At 50.2% G+C, this 14,826-nt stretch overlaps 7 protein-coding genes across 7 annotated transcripts; 2 read left to right on the top strand and 5 right to left on the bottom strand.

Annotated features, from left to right (window-relative positions):
• Positions 1-39: 39 nt before the first annotated feature.
• On the top strand, positions 40-1,215 carry JN550_009116 (uncharacterized protein; the record flags this gene model as incomplete). Its single annotated transcript, XM_049321153.1, has 1 exon — positions 40-1,215. One exon carries the CDS (start codon positions 40-42, stop codon positions 1,213-1,215), a length of 1,176 nt encoding a protein of 391 aa, XP_049168951.1.
• Positions 1,216-1,670: 455 nt separating this feature from the next.
• Positions 1,671-2,042, bottom strand: JN550_009115 (uncharacterized protein; the record flags this gene model as incomplete). Its single annotated transcript, XM_049321152.1, has 1 exon — positions 1,671-2,042. One exon carries the CDS (start codon positions 2,040-2,042, stop codon positions 1,671-1,673), a length of 372 nt encoding a protein of 123 aa, XP_049168950.1.
• Positions 2,043-3,361: 1,319 nt separating this feature from the next.
• JN550_009114 (uncharacterized protein) lies at positions 3,362-5,986 on the bottom strand (the record flags this gene model as incomplete). The annotated part of the gene is made up of 5 exons (XM_049321151.1): positions 3,362-4,314; positions 4,364-4,650; positions 4,711-5,484; positions 5,701-5,772; positions 5,868-5,986. 5 exons carry the CDS (start codon positions 5,984-5,986, stop codon positions 3,362-3,364), a joined length of 2,205 nt encoding a protein of 734 aa, XP_049168949.1.
• A 928-nt stretch (positions 5,987-6,914) lies between these two features.
• Positions 6,915-8,375, bottom strand: JN550_009113 (uncharacterized protein; the record flags this gene model as incomplete). Its single annotated transcript, XM_049321150.1, has 1 exon — positions 6,915-8,375. One exon carries the CDS (start codon positions 8,373-8,375, stop codon positions 6,915-6,917), a length of 1,461 nt encoding a protein of 486 aa, XP_049168948.1.
• A 682-nt stretch (positions 8,376-9,057) lies between these two features.
• On the bottom strand, positions 9,058-9,651 carry JN550_009112 (uncharacterized protein; the record flags this gene model as incomplete). The annotated part of the gene is made up of 1 exon (XM_049321148.1): positions 9,058-9,651. The coding sequence occupies one exon, from the start codon at positions 9,649-9,651 to the stop codon at positions 9,058-9,060; it is 594 nt and encodes a 197-aa protein (XP_049168947.1).
• A 420-nt stretch (positions 9,652-10,071) lies between these two features.
• JN550_009111 (uncharacterized protein) lies at positions 10,072-11,246 on the bottom strand (the record flags this gene model as incomplete). Its single annotated transcript, XM_049321147.1, has 3 exons — positions 10,072-10,475; positions 10,539-11,054; positions 11,126-11,246. The coding sequence occupies 3 exons, from the start codon at positions 11,244-11,246 to the stop codon at positions 10,072-10,074; spliced, it is 1,041 nt and encodes a 346-aa protein (XP_049168946.1).
• Positions 11,247-11,881: 635 nt separating this feature from the next.
• JN550_009110 (uncharacterized protein) lies at positions 11,882-14,210 on the top strand (the record flags this gene model as incomplete). The annotated part of the gene is made up of 4 exons (XM_049321146.1): positions 11,882-12,932; positions 12,984-12,994; positions 13,355-13,610; positions 13,813-14,210. 4 exons carry the CDS (start codon positions 11,882-11,884, stop codon positions 14,208-14,210), a joined length of 1,716 nt encoding a protein of 571 aa, XP_049168945.1.
• Between the last annotated feature and the right edge of the window lie 616 nt (positions 14,211-14,826).

Below are 14,826 nucleotides of genomic sequence, written 5' to 3'. Positions count from 1 at the left end.
AAGGATGTGTCGTTGTTAGTCTCAAACCATAAATACACGATGCTTCTTTCGAAAGGCTTCCTGGTCCTTGGAGCATTATCTCCTGCGGTAGCCATCAGCTGCACTAAAACACCTCCGACATACCTGGACTGGAAAACGTACAAGGGAAACGGAGCAAATCTCGGAGGATGGCTCGTCCAAGAGCCATTCATCGACACGGAATTCTGGTCGACATATTGTGGAAGCGAAGTCTTGGATGAGTGGACGTGCTGTGCAAACTTGGGCACACAATGCGGGTCAGTGCTGGAGCAGCGATACGCGACTTGGATCACCCCTGCAGACATTGATGTCCTTGCATCAGGAGGTGTAAAGGTGCTGCGCATGCCTACAACTTACGCGGCTTGGATTGAGCTTCCCGGCTCTCAGCTGTACCATGGCAACCAGAAGGGCTACCTATCAAATATCGCCAATTATGCGATTGCGAAATACGGCATGCACATCATTATTGATCTTCATGGGCTTCCTGGTGGCATAAATAATGGCACGATTGGAGAAAGAGTAGGCGGGCTTGATTGGTTTTACAATCAGACAGCTTTCGACTGGTCTTTGAAGGCAGTCGACGCAGTGATCGACTTCATACGGAAAACGGGGCACCCGGAGTCGTTCACACTGGAACCGATCAACGAGCCTATGGACTTACCTGACCTCGTCGGCCAGCCATCATCACTCAGCGAAGAGGCGGCATCATGGCTGCTGAAGTATTTCAACGCCGTTGTCAACCGAGTGGAGGCTGCAAACCCCAACATCCCGGTCATGCTTCAGGGGGCTTTCAAGACCGTTGATTACTGGTCTGCCAACTTCACAGAAGGCAAGAACATTGTATTTGATATGCACTACTATTATTTCGCGGGTCGTCCTGTAGGATCAAGCAACGTTACCGACTTTATCTGCAACGATGCTAAAGAGGCGCAAGGTTCCGGAAAGTTCCCGGTCTACACTGGCGAATGGTCCATCCAAACTTTATACAATAACACACTTGCTAGTAGAGCAGAAATCATCAATGCTGGTCTGTTTGCCTGGGGAAAGTACACTCAGGGAAGCAGTTTTTGGACCGGTCGGTTTACTGGTAACACAAGTGTCAATGGAGAAGGAACTCAAGCAGATTACTGGAGCCTTGAAGCCCTGATCAAGTCCAATCTCATTCAGTCACTGGTCAACTCAGATTACTGTTCGTAGTCTTGGGATTGCAAGAGTTCAGACATACATGCATAGGAAGGACACCAAGCGGAAGGGGTGACAGGGGAGACTTAAATGTACTCGAAAGTCTCGATGTGCATTGACGCATTATCCAACGAAGCCATGAGTTGGCCAACACATAAAGACAACTTATACGTAGCTGTGTTAATAATCCGACGTCGTAATTTTTCTACCATTTTACTACCTCCAAACAAAAGTGACACTCGAGAACCGCCAGCCAAACTAGCGCCCCTTGTCAGGTCCGTCAACGTTCTGAGAAGTGTTGGATGAATTTAGCTAGAGATCGCTGGGAACGTATCGTTTCTTCATTCCCCGATGTGATGACAAGACACTCATGGGGGCAAAGTTGCGGGGGCCGTCTGCCAACAAGCGCGGTCGCCGGTTGCAGATTGAAGCCCTTTTCCCACGGCTTACTCCAGACCCAACCACTATAGTCAACTCCGCATCTTTCGTTCATGAGAGCGTGGGCATGAATGATCAAGCTCTTCCCGAGGGACGCTGTCCTCCCAAGTTAGCTTGCAGTTGCCTATGTACCACACGACTCCATGTCTGAATTCGGCGTGCCAGTTCTTGTGGCCGACTCGGCCTCCGCCATTGGACCAATGTTCCATTTGGTCCTTTACGGCAATAAAGTCGGTAAGGTTCAAACCAGCACCGGTACATCCGACTTCCCTGACGGGGATTGGCCCATTGACCACGAAAGGTTTCACGGCCGTTTGGTTTGACGCGATACGCTGTGGCATGATAGCGCGGCCGGCGGCAAGCCTTGTAGTAATCACTGCAAGGAAGCAAATAGAAAACTTCATGGCTGCCCTAAGGTTAACTTTGTACTGGTAAGGAGATTCGGGTACTGTACTAACTGAAGAAGATGAGAATCAACTTTATCAAGTAGCTAATTTGGATATTTTGTTTATATCAGCGAGATATACGTGTGATTTGAAGAAGCAGAAGCGAATAAGAGAAAGGGAAGCCAATACATATGTACACCTGAATCGGAGATCTCTCATGCATCATCCAAGATGCAGTTATCTCCGGCTCAATATAGTCTTTGAATCCACGGTCTGAAACCGTGCCTGAGAAGGATTTCAGCCAAAGAATAACATGCCGTTAATTTCCGAGAGACATCTACTGATACTACAGTGAACCCACCAGGTACTTTTAGGTATGGTGGAAAGAGCGCACCGTAAATCCTCACTGAGTTACATGATATCTCATCCAATTTTAGCGAGCTTCCTCACGTTTCGTCAGGCTATGTTTTATCCGTAATATGAAGTCCCGGGTCCGATGGATTTAATTCCCTTTGATCATAGCATTCTCCTGCGGTGGATAATATTCCATTGTTATTCGTCAGTCCAGCCAGTGGAGCAGATCAACGAAGGTGTATGTGGGTAGTAGGATATTGTGCAATTGATAAACTGACATGGAGGTCCAAAGGTCGACCGACATCTATAAACGGGAGGTCCTTGCCAACTTACTCACCATCCCCTGTTTAACAACTTCATCCCAATCCTCCCACAGTTGTGGGAGGATTCAGAGGCAACGGAGTCATCCCTTGCTACTTTCTTCATGATGGTGTACTTCTTTAAGACAGGGTTTGTTGCTGCTCGGACTCTCGATCATGGAGTGCTGATTTCAGCAAGCCTGTCACCTCTCTATTCAACTACCATAGACCCAGCTCTATAACCCCACCTTCGTAGCTCTTGGAGCTAGAATTTGCTCCGTATCGCTCGTTTGGCGTCATGCATGGCGGCCGGGTTCCGACCCAGATTGTTCTTTATTCGATGTACGATTGGATAGCGTGATAGTAGGTAGACTGTGCGACCTCGGCATGGAGATCCACAAGTAACGCTTACTTGCTGGTCAGGAGCGGGTCTCGAGAGCCGCCTTTGCCTGGCGGAAGTCTGACAGGACAGTTCTTTTGAGATTGGTACGTGGACACAGTACCCTGGTACTCTTGGAGGGCATCCCAAGTTCTTAGCGAGGCATTCATACTCCGGTCCAGACCTGGACATCCCAGTAAATGGAAGATCCTAGCATGCTCCAAGGATGTCAGGATGCGTTGACCTTCGAGCCCCCTAGGCGTTCCAATGCCTGGATAATCAGATTGACACCTTCTCGTATCTGTTCAAGGTCCATTGTAACTAAAGCCATTGAATGGAAAGTTGTTCAGGGCAATACTGCCGTAGTCGACAGCGTCGTCGTAGAAAAAGTTCTGGTCCAACCCTAGCCCGTCGAACAGGTCGTGGGCAAACATATTGTTGTACTGGAAGTTGTCTTGCGCTTGTGTAAAGTCGATAGTCTCCGATCTCTCTACACCATCCATTGGTACCGGTTTCGCGGCTTGCACACTTGGCCCAGCTGCTTCTTGAACAGAGCCCTCACCAGGTTCCCACTTCCGAGCCATGAGCCCCTCGGCCCCAATCACAGACACAATCTCGGCCCATCGTTCAAGTTTCAACTTTGTGATGCTTATTTTCTTTGCGGCCAAGTCCCAGATGTTATTTTCCCACTTCCCTCCTTGCACCTCGCTTACCTCAGACCTGGCCTGTTCGAAGCGGCTGACCAGTGCACGAAGGATTCCCACGACATCCAAGTGCAGCTCAGGTTGCGATCGTATCTGGGATTTTATCCTGGCTATGGCAGATGCAACAGCGGGTTCGGTATCTCCGATCTGTTGTTCGGCTGTCTGACTTGATGTTGACTCGTATGAGGATGGATCTGTTAATCCTTGGCGGGCAGCTTGCGTATGCAATGTGCCTGATCCTGCTGATGGTGCTGGTGGGCTGTACGGGTCAGCACCAGCAAGCTTGGCCCATCTCGACAATAATGTTACCGCAACAATGAGCTGTGCGCAAGCGGGCATCGGCAGGTAATAGTAGTCGATAATATCTATCGCTAGCCAATACTCAAACCAGCTTTTCAGAGCCGTGTTGGAGCGATAGAAGATATCTAGAGTGGAGGGAGCTCCTAGCGACATGGAGGTGAACGAGTCAGACAAAGTCTCAAGCAGCTTGGCGTCGACTAATGGTGGTTCCCATAACCGCAACATGGCGGTGTAATAGTGTATCATCAAGAGTTCTGGACATTCGTTACCATTAGATTTTCTAGCAACAGATGTTCCACCTACTATTTGCCCGAAGATGTCTCGGGATTTGAGTTTTGAACTTGTCGAGTTCAGTCTGAAATGCGTTCATATATGCACTGACTGGTGCTCGTGGGATGCCAGGAAGATCCTCTTCCATTCGATCTTTGGATTGAAGCTGGGCAATGCGATTCGACAAGTGCTGGATGCGCACGAGCTGGACCAGAAGTGCATCTGCCTCGAACTCCTTGGCCGTCTCAAGGTCACGCAAGCATTGGTCCATGTAGGGCGTATATCTCGCCGGGTCAAGTTTCTGAAAGGTGTGCGCCACTCTGTTTACTCGTCAGCATAGTCCGTACTTGCGCGGCGAGAGATAAAAACGTATAACTCACACAGAACTAATGTACCACATCCCGCAGAGCGCCCGTCTTTCTTCGTTCGTTCTCGGGGTAGGAGGTTCTGGATTCAACACAAGAACTCTCGTTCTTTCTTGCAATTCAGGAGTCTTGTTGATGCCCAAGTCTGCGGCCAAGCTGATTGCAAGAGCAGTCAGGTTGTTCATCTGGGTGTGCATCATACACTGATAATGGTAGTATCCCAGGACGACCAAGACTGTCTGGAGTAACTCGAGCGATCTCTCAGAGCGCATCAATAGTCGTTCAGTAAGGTGGGTCATCAGTGCATAACCTTGCGCCATCATGGACTTGAGGTTACGCACTGACGAAACCATCTTGATCGCCGAGAAGAGTAGGGGTTTCGTCCTTTCAAGTTCTTGAGCAGAGATCCCAGGACGCAACGCAACGAACGGGAAGTTCGGGCTTAGCTTCGTGACATAGATGGAGAGTAGGACTTCATCAGGTTCAACGGCCACAGGAAGTTCGCCGATGGGTGCTCGACAGATGCAACTCGGCGGCGCATGGCAGTTGTAGGATCCTGGCACTGTGCCATCGTAATCCTGCGACGAAGCTGGTGTTGGGGTTGATCCACCACTTGTTGTCGACTGACGATGCTGTGAAGATGTTAAAGGCTCTGTTTCTGATGGGATGCATAATGGGTCGTCAGATAATGGCGGTGGGTTCCGGATACCAGCTGGGAGCTCCCCTGAGTTAGAGGCTTTCAATAAGTCTACTAGGCTATTCAGCCTCTCCTCGAGCTGGGCAGTTTTACTTGAAAGACGTCCAGTTAGCCGGCTCTATTCTACACAAACGTGGGAGTCAAGCTTGGAAAATGAGAGAGTCGCGCGTAACTCAAAGTCAACCTATGGTCGGCAGGCGACTCACAAGGACTCAAGACAATACGATGGTCCAACTTCCTCAGGTGGACTCAGTAGACACGGTGCAAGGGATAGGTAGAACGCGCCAGCTTAATCAGGAAATACTCACGATGGCTTGCTCTGTCGCTTTTTTCTTGGCTTGTGGACCTGGTCAACGCAGTCTTTCTCCAATCGCTCGCATCTGCCATCGACATGGTCAGTTTACATACACAGGCGAGAGACCAAATCGTCGTCTGGAGTGTATTTTGATACATTCAATCAATTCCGATGCCTTACCTGTCGCATTTGGCACCAGGGGTCTCATTCGTTCTCAAGCATTTGGCCTTGGAGTTTGCGCAGGGTGCACAAGCGGCACCCCACTTTGCGATGGCTGCACTCTTGGGGCGGTCGTTCATTGTGCGACCTCCCTTGCAATGATGAAGCGACGATGCTGCGGGCTGCGGACTTTCAATGAGGAAGCCGTCAATGGAAGGAAACCCCGAGGAGGCAGGAAGTGCCTGTGACAATGGTCGAGGGCCGGAGGTTACGTTAGTCTCCGAAACCCCCGGCGACACTGCCACACCAGCCGGACTTTATCGATAATGTCCGAAGACTAAAACGAATCCACCAAGAACGTACGGAGTACTCACTTACGGGAGCAAAGTATAAAGAAGTTGGCATCGAGCCAATTGAGCCGTGTCAACACGTGTGATTACTCTGAATTTCCAGTACCAGATATGAAAGGTCTTCCGTAACGCCAGAAGGTTTGGTGTGATGTAGTCAATAAGCTTTGCTGCCGCACATTACGTGCCTATGCTATCCGATGCATTGTGCCTATCTTTTATCGGGATGCCGGGACTAAGACGGTGGTATTTAGCAGCAGGGTGAAGAAGCATTGGATAAGAAAGTTGTCTTCCATACTCTTGGGGAGGCTTTCAGACCTCTTGAGTTCATTGATGATTCGGGGGGCCTCTTCTAATAGCCCTTACATATCAACAATGATTAGGCAACCGCGGTACGACCGAGGGCTATGTTGCGCACGCAAGGCTTACGTTAATTATTCCGCAAGCCTCAACGTGCTTCAATTGGTTTACTGGAACCTGGGCTCGGCTTGCAGACTCTTCTGATGAACGTGAGTCCGCCAGAATCCTGCTATGGTAGGGGGTCGCGATGGGAGAGGCGCAGCAGGCGGAGCCCTGCCGGCTTGCGTGGAAAGTCTGGTTTTATACACCTTTCATACTACATGGTGTATATGTTAAATTGGTTGCCTGTTTCAAGTTTCTAGCCTAACAGGTACATGTTTGGAAAATGACTGAAGGAGTAATGGGAATGATAACTTATGCCCTAAATGTCCTTTTTGGACGGAACCGTATACCGCATGCCCTTTGTTAGGCTACCGAACCACAACTGCCATGTGTCATAAACGGGACTTATCCTGCCGTACCACGGGGATGAGTCCGTAATCCTCGGCAACCTACTTCTCGCATCTATAAAATAAGTTGAGCTGTGCCCCACGACAGGCTTCGACACGGTCGACCCATCGCCGTCGAAAACAGGAACCGCTGAGGTTGCGCCTATCTTTTTCATGTACTTATAGACAGAGATGAGTAGTTTGATGCTTGCGTCCGCCCCTAAAGTCCAGGAGGCAGTCGTGTAGCCAGTGATCGACCCCATATTCGGAAGCCCGGTGAGCATTGTACCTCTCCAAGCATATGAATTGCCAATGTCAATTGGCTTGTCATCGACGGTAGGAATTATGCCGCTCAGAAGCGCCACGTGTAGTCCAGTGGCCGTCACGATAATATCTGCATCCAGCTTTTGGCCAGATGTGGTCAAGATACCATCTGTCAAGACTGTGTCAATCGTATCTGTGACGATGTGACAGTTCTTCTGATGCAGTGCTTTGAAGAAATCGCCATCCGGGCACAGGCAAAGACGTTGATCCATAGGGTCATAGCGTGGATTGAAGTGGACGTCGACTGGGACATGTTCCGGTAGTTGCTTCTTCATCAACCCCATATGGAGTTTGCGGGCCGCAGTTGGGAAATAGAGATTGAAGTTGACAAATAACTGTTCGCTGAGAAAGCAGCGCCACCAGTTGATAGGGTGAGCAAGCCATCCTGGCAAGTATTCTTTGATCAGATTGCCAGTCTTGCTCACTGAAGGTATGCTGAATACATAGGAAGGGCTTCGCTGGAGCATGGTAACATGGGCAGCAGTCTCGGCCAGAACAGGGAGCATCGTGACGGCAGTTGCCCCTGATCCAACGATGACTACCTTCTTTCCAGTGTAGTCTAGGTTGTCTGGCCAGAACTGGGGGTGTGCAACCGCTCCCCCGAAATTTTCGATCCCCGGAATCGAAGTTTGCAATGGCTTTTTGTAATCATAGTAGCCGGAACAATTGATAACGAATGATGTGCGCAAGAGTTTTTCGTGGCCGTTGTGCTCGACTCGAAGGGTCCATAGTTGGTCCTGCGACGACCAGTTTGCCCCCTTTACCGAATGGTTGAATTGAATTTTGGTGTCAATACGCTCGTCCTTCGCCGCTGATTCAATGTACTCAAGAATCAGCGCGGCATTAGCCATATCCCTCTTCTGTAGCCAGGGCCGCCATGGGAAGCCAAAGTTCGTAAGCATGGAGTCGGAACGCAACCCTGGGAACTTGAAAAACGACCATGTTCCGCCAATTTTATCCCTTGCTTCCAGGATCGTGAACGAGCATTGTGGCATCTGGGTTTTAAGGCGATACGCCGCATCAATACCGGACAGCCCAGCCCCGATGACAATGAAGTCGAACGCCTCCATTGGTGCTGCCTTTGTTTTTGGGCGTTAGTTGGCTCGAGGGCAGAGATACGAGTGTGTTTGCTGAGGTTAATGAGGAGGTCAGTGGTCGTAGATCACAGCTGCCGAGATTGACATGGAATGACAAGCGTAGATTTCGGTCCAGCCCGAGCTGCCCCGCAATGTCGTTCATGTTCACCACGAAATCCTCTGTCAAGGGCGAGGTGGATTTCCTATGATTCCAACATTTCCCGACCAGGAGGAGTGGCTCACGGACCGGCAAGAACCTGGGTGAAACACGATCAACTGGAATAGAGGAAAGCAGTGCATGAATTCAGTGAAACACAAACGTCGGTAGCGCCGCGAGAGCACAGCACTGTGTCGACCGACGACGGAGCACACAGCGCATATCACCACGACAATAAGACAAGGCTCCATTGATCATGATATGACAAATCCATGGCCCCCGGTACTGGACCAAACATCCATATTTTTCGGCTTAACAGGACTTGTTTGGGTCATTCCGTCTCTGGTTGCCATTGGACTCTATCGCCCATGTCAAGCCCTGCCCAGATCTAAGTTCAGTGGCCAGCTCACTAGAAGGTACCTAGGACTTGCCCGTAGACCTGGGCTTCTCCACTGCAACTCTATGCCACTCTAACAAGACGGCAGTTGGGCAACTTCAGGAGCGATAACTACCACACACTCATAAAAGGCCTTGCGCCGCAAAAGCGCGTTTGAGAATCTCCTTGACGACTGGGTCTTTTCTCTTATTGTACTGAGTCACCGTATCGCCTGTCTCCCGGCCTGCCTCTGCGGCGGCCCGCTTGGCTTTCACGTAGACCAGTCTGTCACTTTCGTTCTCCGCTATCCACTTCTTGAAAATGCGGTGCCGTGCAAGCTCAGCACTATTCGGCCCAAAGACGTGAATATTGGCGTATGGGTCACCAAGGCCGAAGAGGCGATGTTCATACCAACCAGGTTCGCGGAGAAGGAACTGGAAGCCAGCGTCCTCAAGTGCCTTCGCGTATGACGCTTCATCGGCAGGGTCAGCCACCACGAGATCGACGTCGATAACGTCCTTCGCGGCGATTGGTATGCTGGTCGAACCACTGTGTTCTATCGCGAGAGCACGGTCGCCCAGAGCCGTGCGTATGCGTTGTGCGATCAACACAAATGATGCCGCCCATCGAGGAGTCGGGTCCACCACTTCTATCGGTTTTTTTGGTCTGACCGACACCACTTGGACACCATTCGGGTCGCCGTCAATAAGTTCTATTATCGCACTGTTGGAAGCCATTCTAATAGGCCGCCAGAGCTGGTCCTTGAACAAATATAGCTGAGAATCAATTATTGCTCTGGTGAAGTCTAAGTCTGAGAGCAGCGACATGTCAGCAGCTCGCAAAACTTCGCCGTCTTCCAATACTTATACGAAAGATCAGCACCTGTGTGGCAGTTACTGGCAACCCCACCTTATGTTAGTCAGACCGTGCTAGTTCTCCACAAATCAACCCGCCTTCTACACCACTTTTCGCGTTTCGTTTGTGTCTGTCCGAATCCCTACCGCACACCCAGCACCAACAATATGCACCATGCACGATGCAGCCGGCTACCCTCCTGCTTGCAGGTCGTGGGCAGTGGCATTGCTATTTGATCAAGAGGGCTCCCTGAGGAGCATGTTGATGGTCGTTTCTGCACCTTTCCTTTGGGCAAACATCTTCTAGCCAACTTGAGCCAGATACTGCAGGCTGAACGGGTAGTCCAAATAACCTTGCGCGACTTTTGGTGTGTAGAAGTGCGTCCGATCGTAGCCAACGAGACCCAAGCCTTCTCTGATCCTGAATACCAGGTCTGGATTGGAGATGAAGTACCTGCCAAATACAATGCCGACATCATAATCCTTATACGTCTCATCCACCACTTTCCGTGCGCTGTCAGGCTTGAAACCTCCGGCCAACAGCACAGGACTCTGATTGTCCCAAGCGCGGACAAGGAAGCCACAATTATTACTGCCGCCGCAGTCGCTGTCATCATTTCCCGTTATGCGTGCTTCTATTAAGTGCAGATACGCCAGGTCCAATGGTTTCAACTGCTTGACAACATACTCAAATGTCGGAAAGGGATCTTTCATCAGCATTCCCTGTTAATCGCTGAACGGGCTCAGCCGAATCGCCGTCTTGCTCCCACCAATTGCTTGGGCCACCGCTTGTGTGACCTCGATAGCATATCGAGCTCTATTCTCAACCGACCCGCCCCAAGCATCGTTGCGTTTATTGCAGGTGTCCTGAAGAAACTGGTCAACGAGATAGCCGTTTGCGCCGTGGATCTCAACCCCGTCGAAACCAGCAGCGACAGCGCTCTTCGCAGCTGACACGTAGTCTCCGATCGATTCCCAAATGTCCTCCTCTGTCATTTCCTCCGGTACCGCTCTCGTCTCATCAATAGGCACGGCACTTGATGACTTCAGTCTATAACCCAACTGCTCATGGACTTCGGGCCAACCTGCTCGACCGAGGTGCCACAATTGACAGAAAATGTAGCAACCCTTCGCGTGCACGGCATCCACGATGGTCTTCCAGCCTGCGACTTGAGACTCATTCCAAATCCCTGGCACATTTCGCCGCCCGGCGGCTCGTTCAGATATGAGTGTGGCCTCGGTGATAAGAAGAGTCCCTGGAACGGCTGCCCGTTGAGCATAATAGTCTTACGGAAGAGTCAGCTTCAAAGCACATTCATCTAGCTTATAAAGGCTTGTTACACTGCATATAACATACCTGTAGCGATCGGAAGCGGCACCCAATCATCATCGCACCGATAACGGGTCAATGGTGCCATTGCACATCGATTGCCCAGTTGGACTGTCCCAACCTGAAGCGGTTGGAAGAGCTTTGACATCTCAGAGGTTTCACGCTGATTGAATCACCATCTACTTCACAAAAAATTTCGAGCGCTCACTTTATTGTCCCCCAATACTTCTTTCTTCCAAGTTTCAATGTGGACGTCCAATCTCCCTCCTATGTAACTGAAATCGAGCCCCACTAGATCGTTCCTGGGCCAAGAGGTGATAAGCTTCGAAAGGCTCCGACCATTAGTTGGCAACTAAATCGGAGCCTCTCCGCATGGTTCATGGCTTTCCGTTACCCGTACCCGCACCGTTTCCTTTCCGGGTATAATCATGACTGCATGCTGGTTAGTTGGTCCAGTTACATTGAGACTACAATCTTGAGTGGGCCTTCCCCGGACTGATAGGTCACGATCGACACTGTATCCGGGGGCTATCCGAAGAATTTTACCTAGATGCGACGGCTTCAGGTCCGTTGATCGGGACATTATTAGGAAGGTGGCCCAATCATGGATGTTGGTGTCTGGGGTTGCGGTGCCGTTTCGGCCATGGATACACCGGACTTGCATTATGCAAGATTGCTTTCCGTTGGGACAATTGGAGGCAAGAAGAACCCAAAAAATACAACTACTGCTATTAAGTTCGAAAGTAGTTGAGCTCTATGGCCTGGAAACCAAATACCAGAGTCATGTCGCACAATCAAGAACGCAAAGACGTGGGAACAAATCGTGGTCTTAACGGCCTCATACGCGAGACCTCGCGAACCGGGGCGGCCGATTCAGGATTTGGGGCATCCCAACAGCCCGATGACGATAGCGATACACAGAGTGTGGCAAGAAGCATAGGAAATCAGAGGAGCCCATTGTCGGGCAAACGTCTGTTGGTCGCGTTCCCAACTCTCTGTGCTGCCTTGTTCGTGTCCTTCTTCGATCAAACCAGTGTCTCAACATGTATACCTGCTATATCGGCGGAGCTTAATACCGGAGAAGCAACTTCATGGATCGGAGCATCTTTCCTGATTTCTTCGACAGCATTCCAGCTTATCAACGGTAGGCTCTCGGACATATTCGGACGAAAGAACCTGCTTCTCGCGTGTCTGGCTTTGCTGGGCGTCGGGGACCTCCTATGTGGATTTGCAAGGAATGCGACTGAACTTTTTGCCTTTCGAGCGGTGGCTGGAATTGGTGGCGGAGGCGTCAACTCGATTGTCATGATAATTGTTAGCGACATTACCACTTTGCAGAATAGGGGCAAGTATCAGGGTCAGTTTGCCCACAGTGCCCCAACTCGGCTACCTCCTTATCAATTAACAGGCATCATCGGCGCGGTGCTCGCGCTTGCGAATGGGATAGGGCCATTCCTTGGTGGCGCCGTCATCGAGAAGGCTACGTGGCGATGGGTATTCTGGATGGTGCCCATGTTGTCGATTCCTGCCGCACTCGTCATCTGGTTTGCCCTTCCGTTACGGTACGAAAAAGGAGATTACGTTACAAAGGTCAAGAAGATCGATTTCGGTGGTATTGTTCTCAGTCTGGCTGCAGTGCTACTTTTCCTTGTGAGTATCCAGTTCGACTGGACAGTTGAAATTCTTACCTTCTCCAAGATCCCATTATCAGGTGGCGGTGTAAGTTACGCATGGAACTCAGCTACCTTCATTGCTATGTTCACGATTGGTGTTCTCGTATGGGTTGGGTTCGTTCTATATGAATGGAAAGTGGCCCGCATTCCCATTATGCCCTGTGAGTGATACGATCAGCCTAAAGCGTTCTTTCGTGCTAATACAACCATAGTGAGGCTTTATGTAAGTTCTTTATACCAGATGCAATGGCCAATCCCCAACGTCATTACAGGTGGTTCCTGGTGGACTCAGGTATAATCCCACTCGGTCGGTTTCAGAATATCTTCCATTATTGACAGCTGGCATGCTGTGTACAAGTTGCTGAACATGATAAGCTAACATACTCCTCTTTCTTGACCGCCCCACATTGCCCTTGTCTATATGCGCAGTCCTTCTGCCTAGGTGTAGCCTTCTTCTGTAATTACTTTTACCGTAAGGTCTCTGATCCTTACTTTCATGCACCCAACTGACGGAGATAGTACCGTAAGCGGCCCGTCTGTCCGGTGTAAATTCAAGACTCAAGGTTGCAGGTTATACTTTCAGGTAGTTTTAGGCTACTCTGCGCTGATATCAGGTGCCCTATTCCTGCCAGTCGTTATGTTCACCTCTGCTGCTAGTATTGGCTGTGGTCAGTACATGGCACGATACTTTCGATACACGCCTTCAGTGGTTCTTGGATTCGCGATATGGACACTTGCCAACGGATTGACATGCATGTTCAACAGAAACACAGGTCTAGGTGCTCTCATCCCCATCCTTGCTTTGGAAGGGTGTGGTGTCGGGCTCACTCTGCAGCCGAGTAGGTCTCCATCATCCCTACAATGTTCGCGGAGCTAAAGTATCATAGCACTTATAGGACTGCTTGCAAATTCGAATACTGATGATCGCGCTGTATGCACGGGGTTGAGAAACTTTATACGTACAATCGGCGGCTCTTTTGGTCTCATCGGTTGTTTTTCTCGGGCAAAAGTGGGTTGAAAACACTTGCTAACGTATGGCAGTTTCGGGAGCAATCCTCTCCAATACCTTGAGTGATCGACTATCAGGCCTTCCGTTTATCACAGGCGGCATGCTGGCAAGCCTGACATCGTCTACTTATTCATCGAGTAGCCTTGGTCTAACACCAACTCAGAAGGATATCGTGTTAGGAGTGTATATGGAGGGATTACGGTACTCCTTCATATTCTACACGATTTGCACGGCTATCGGGATGTTCCTCAGTCTCGGTATTGGTAACACTCATCTGGATAAGGAGAAAACGGTAAAACGGCCAGATGAGGAAAGCCAATCAACAGCGACAGGGCTAGGAGATGCTATAGCAGAAAGAAACCAAGCGCAAGCAGACGAAAAGGGGGTTGCTCCAGATGGGATGCAGAACGGAGCCAGCCGCATAAATTGACGGAGCTCAGGGCCGGAGACAAGCTTCATCAGTGTTCAAGTATAGCTATCTGATGCCAAAAGCCACTCTGGTATCGAAGCAGGGGTCCAAGCCGCGTTGATATTCTGGCTTAGACGCACGCTGCAGATCTCGTCGGAGCCGCCCGAACCAGACAGCGGGGCTCCGAAGGACCGCTAACTTCGCTGAGCTCCCACCCCCTAGTAGCAGGTTCTCGGATGCAAACACCGCTCGTCTTCCTCGGAGCCTTCAAACATCAGGATTAGTTCCTGATTATCGGCCCACACTTGCAGATACTCGGGTGCCGGATACCGCCTCCCCATACTTAGTTAGCTCATCTGGAGCACCATGCTCTAAGCTCCGATGCAGTGCCAGGGAAGCCGGCGTTGGTTATCCACTTCGAGATAAGAAGGCTCTGCCAATGTATTCATTCCTCTAGATTCATCTGATAGGGCTATGATGGTCTGATGTGCGCATCAGTATCTTAGGAGCTGGCCGAAAGACCAGTGACTCATATAGATCCTTAGCAAGATGAGACGCATGTTACCAACTCCAGTATCGTAGACTTGTCCAACTATCTCTTTTGACATTGAAGTCTTCTGCCATTCTGCAATAAGGG

This window comes from Neoarthrinium moseri (assembly GCF_022829205.1).
Source record: "Neoarthrinium moseri strain CBS 164.80 chromosome Unknown scaffold40_Wmoseri_CBS_16480, whole genome shotgun sequence".
NCBI lineage: Eukaryota > Fungi > Ascomycota > Sordariomycetes > Amphisphaeriales > Apiosporaceae > Neoarthrinium > Neoarthrinium moseri.
This window is presented reverse-complemented; position numbering and strand designations above follow the sequence as displayed.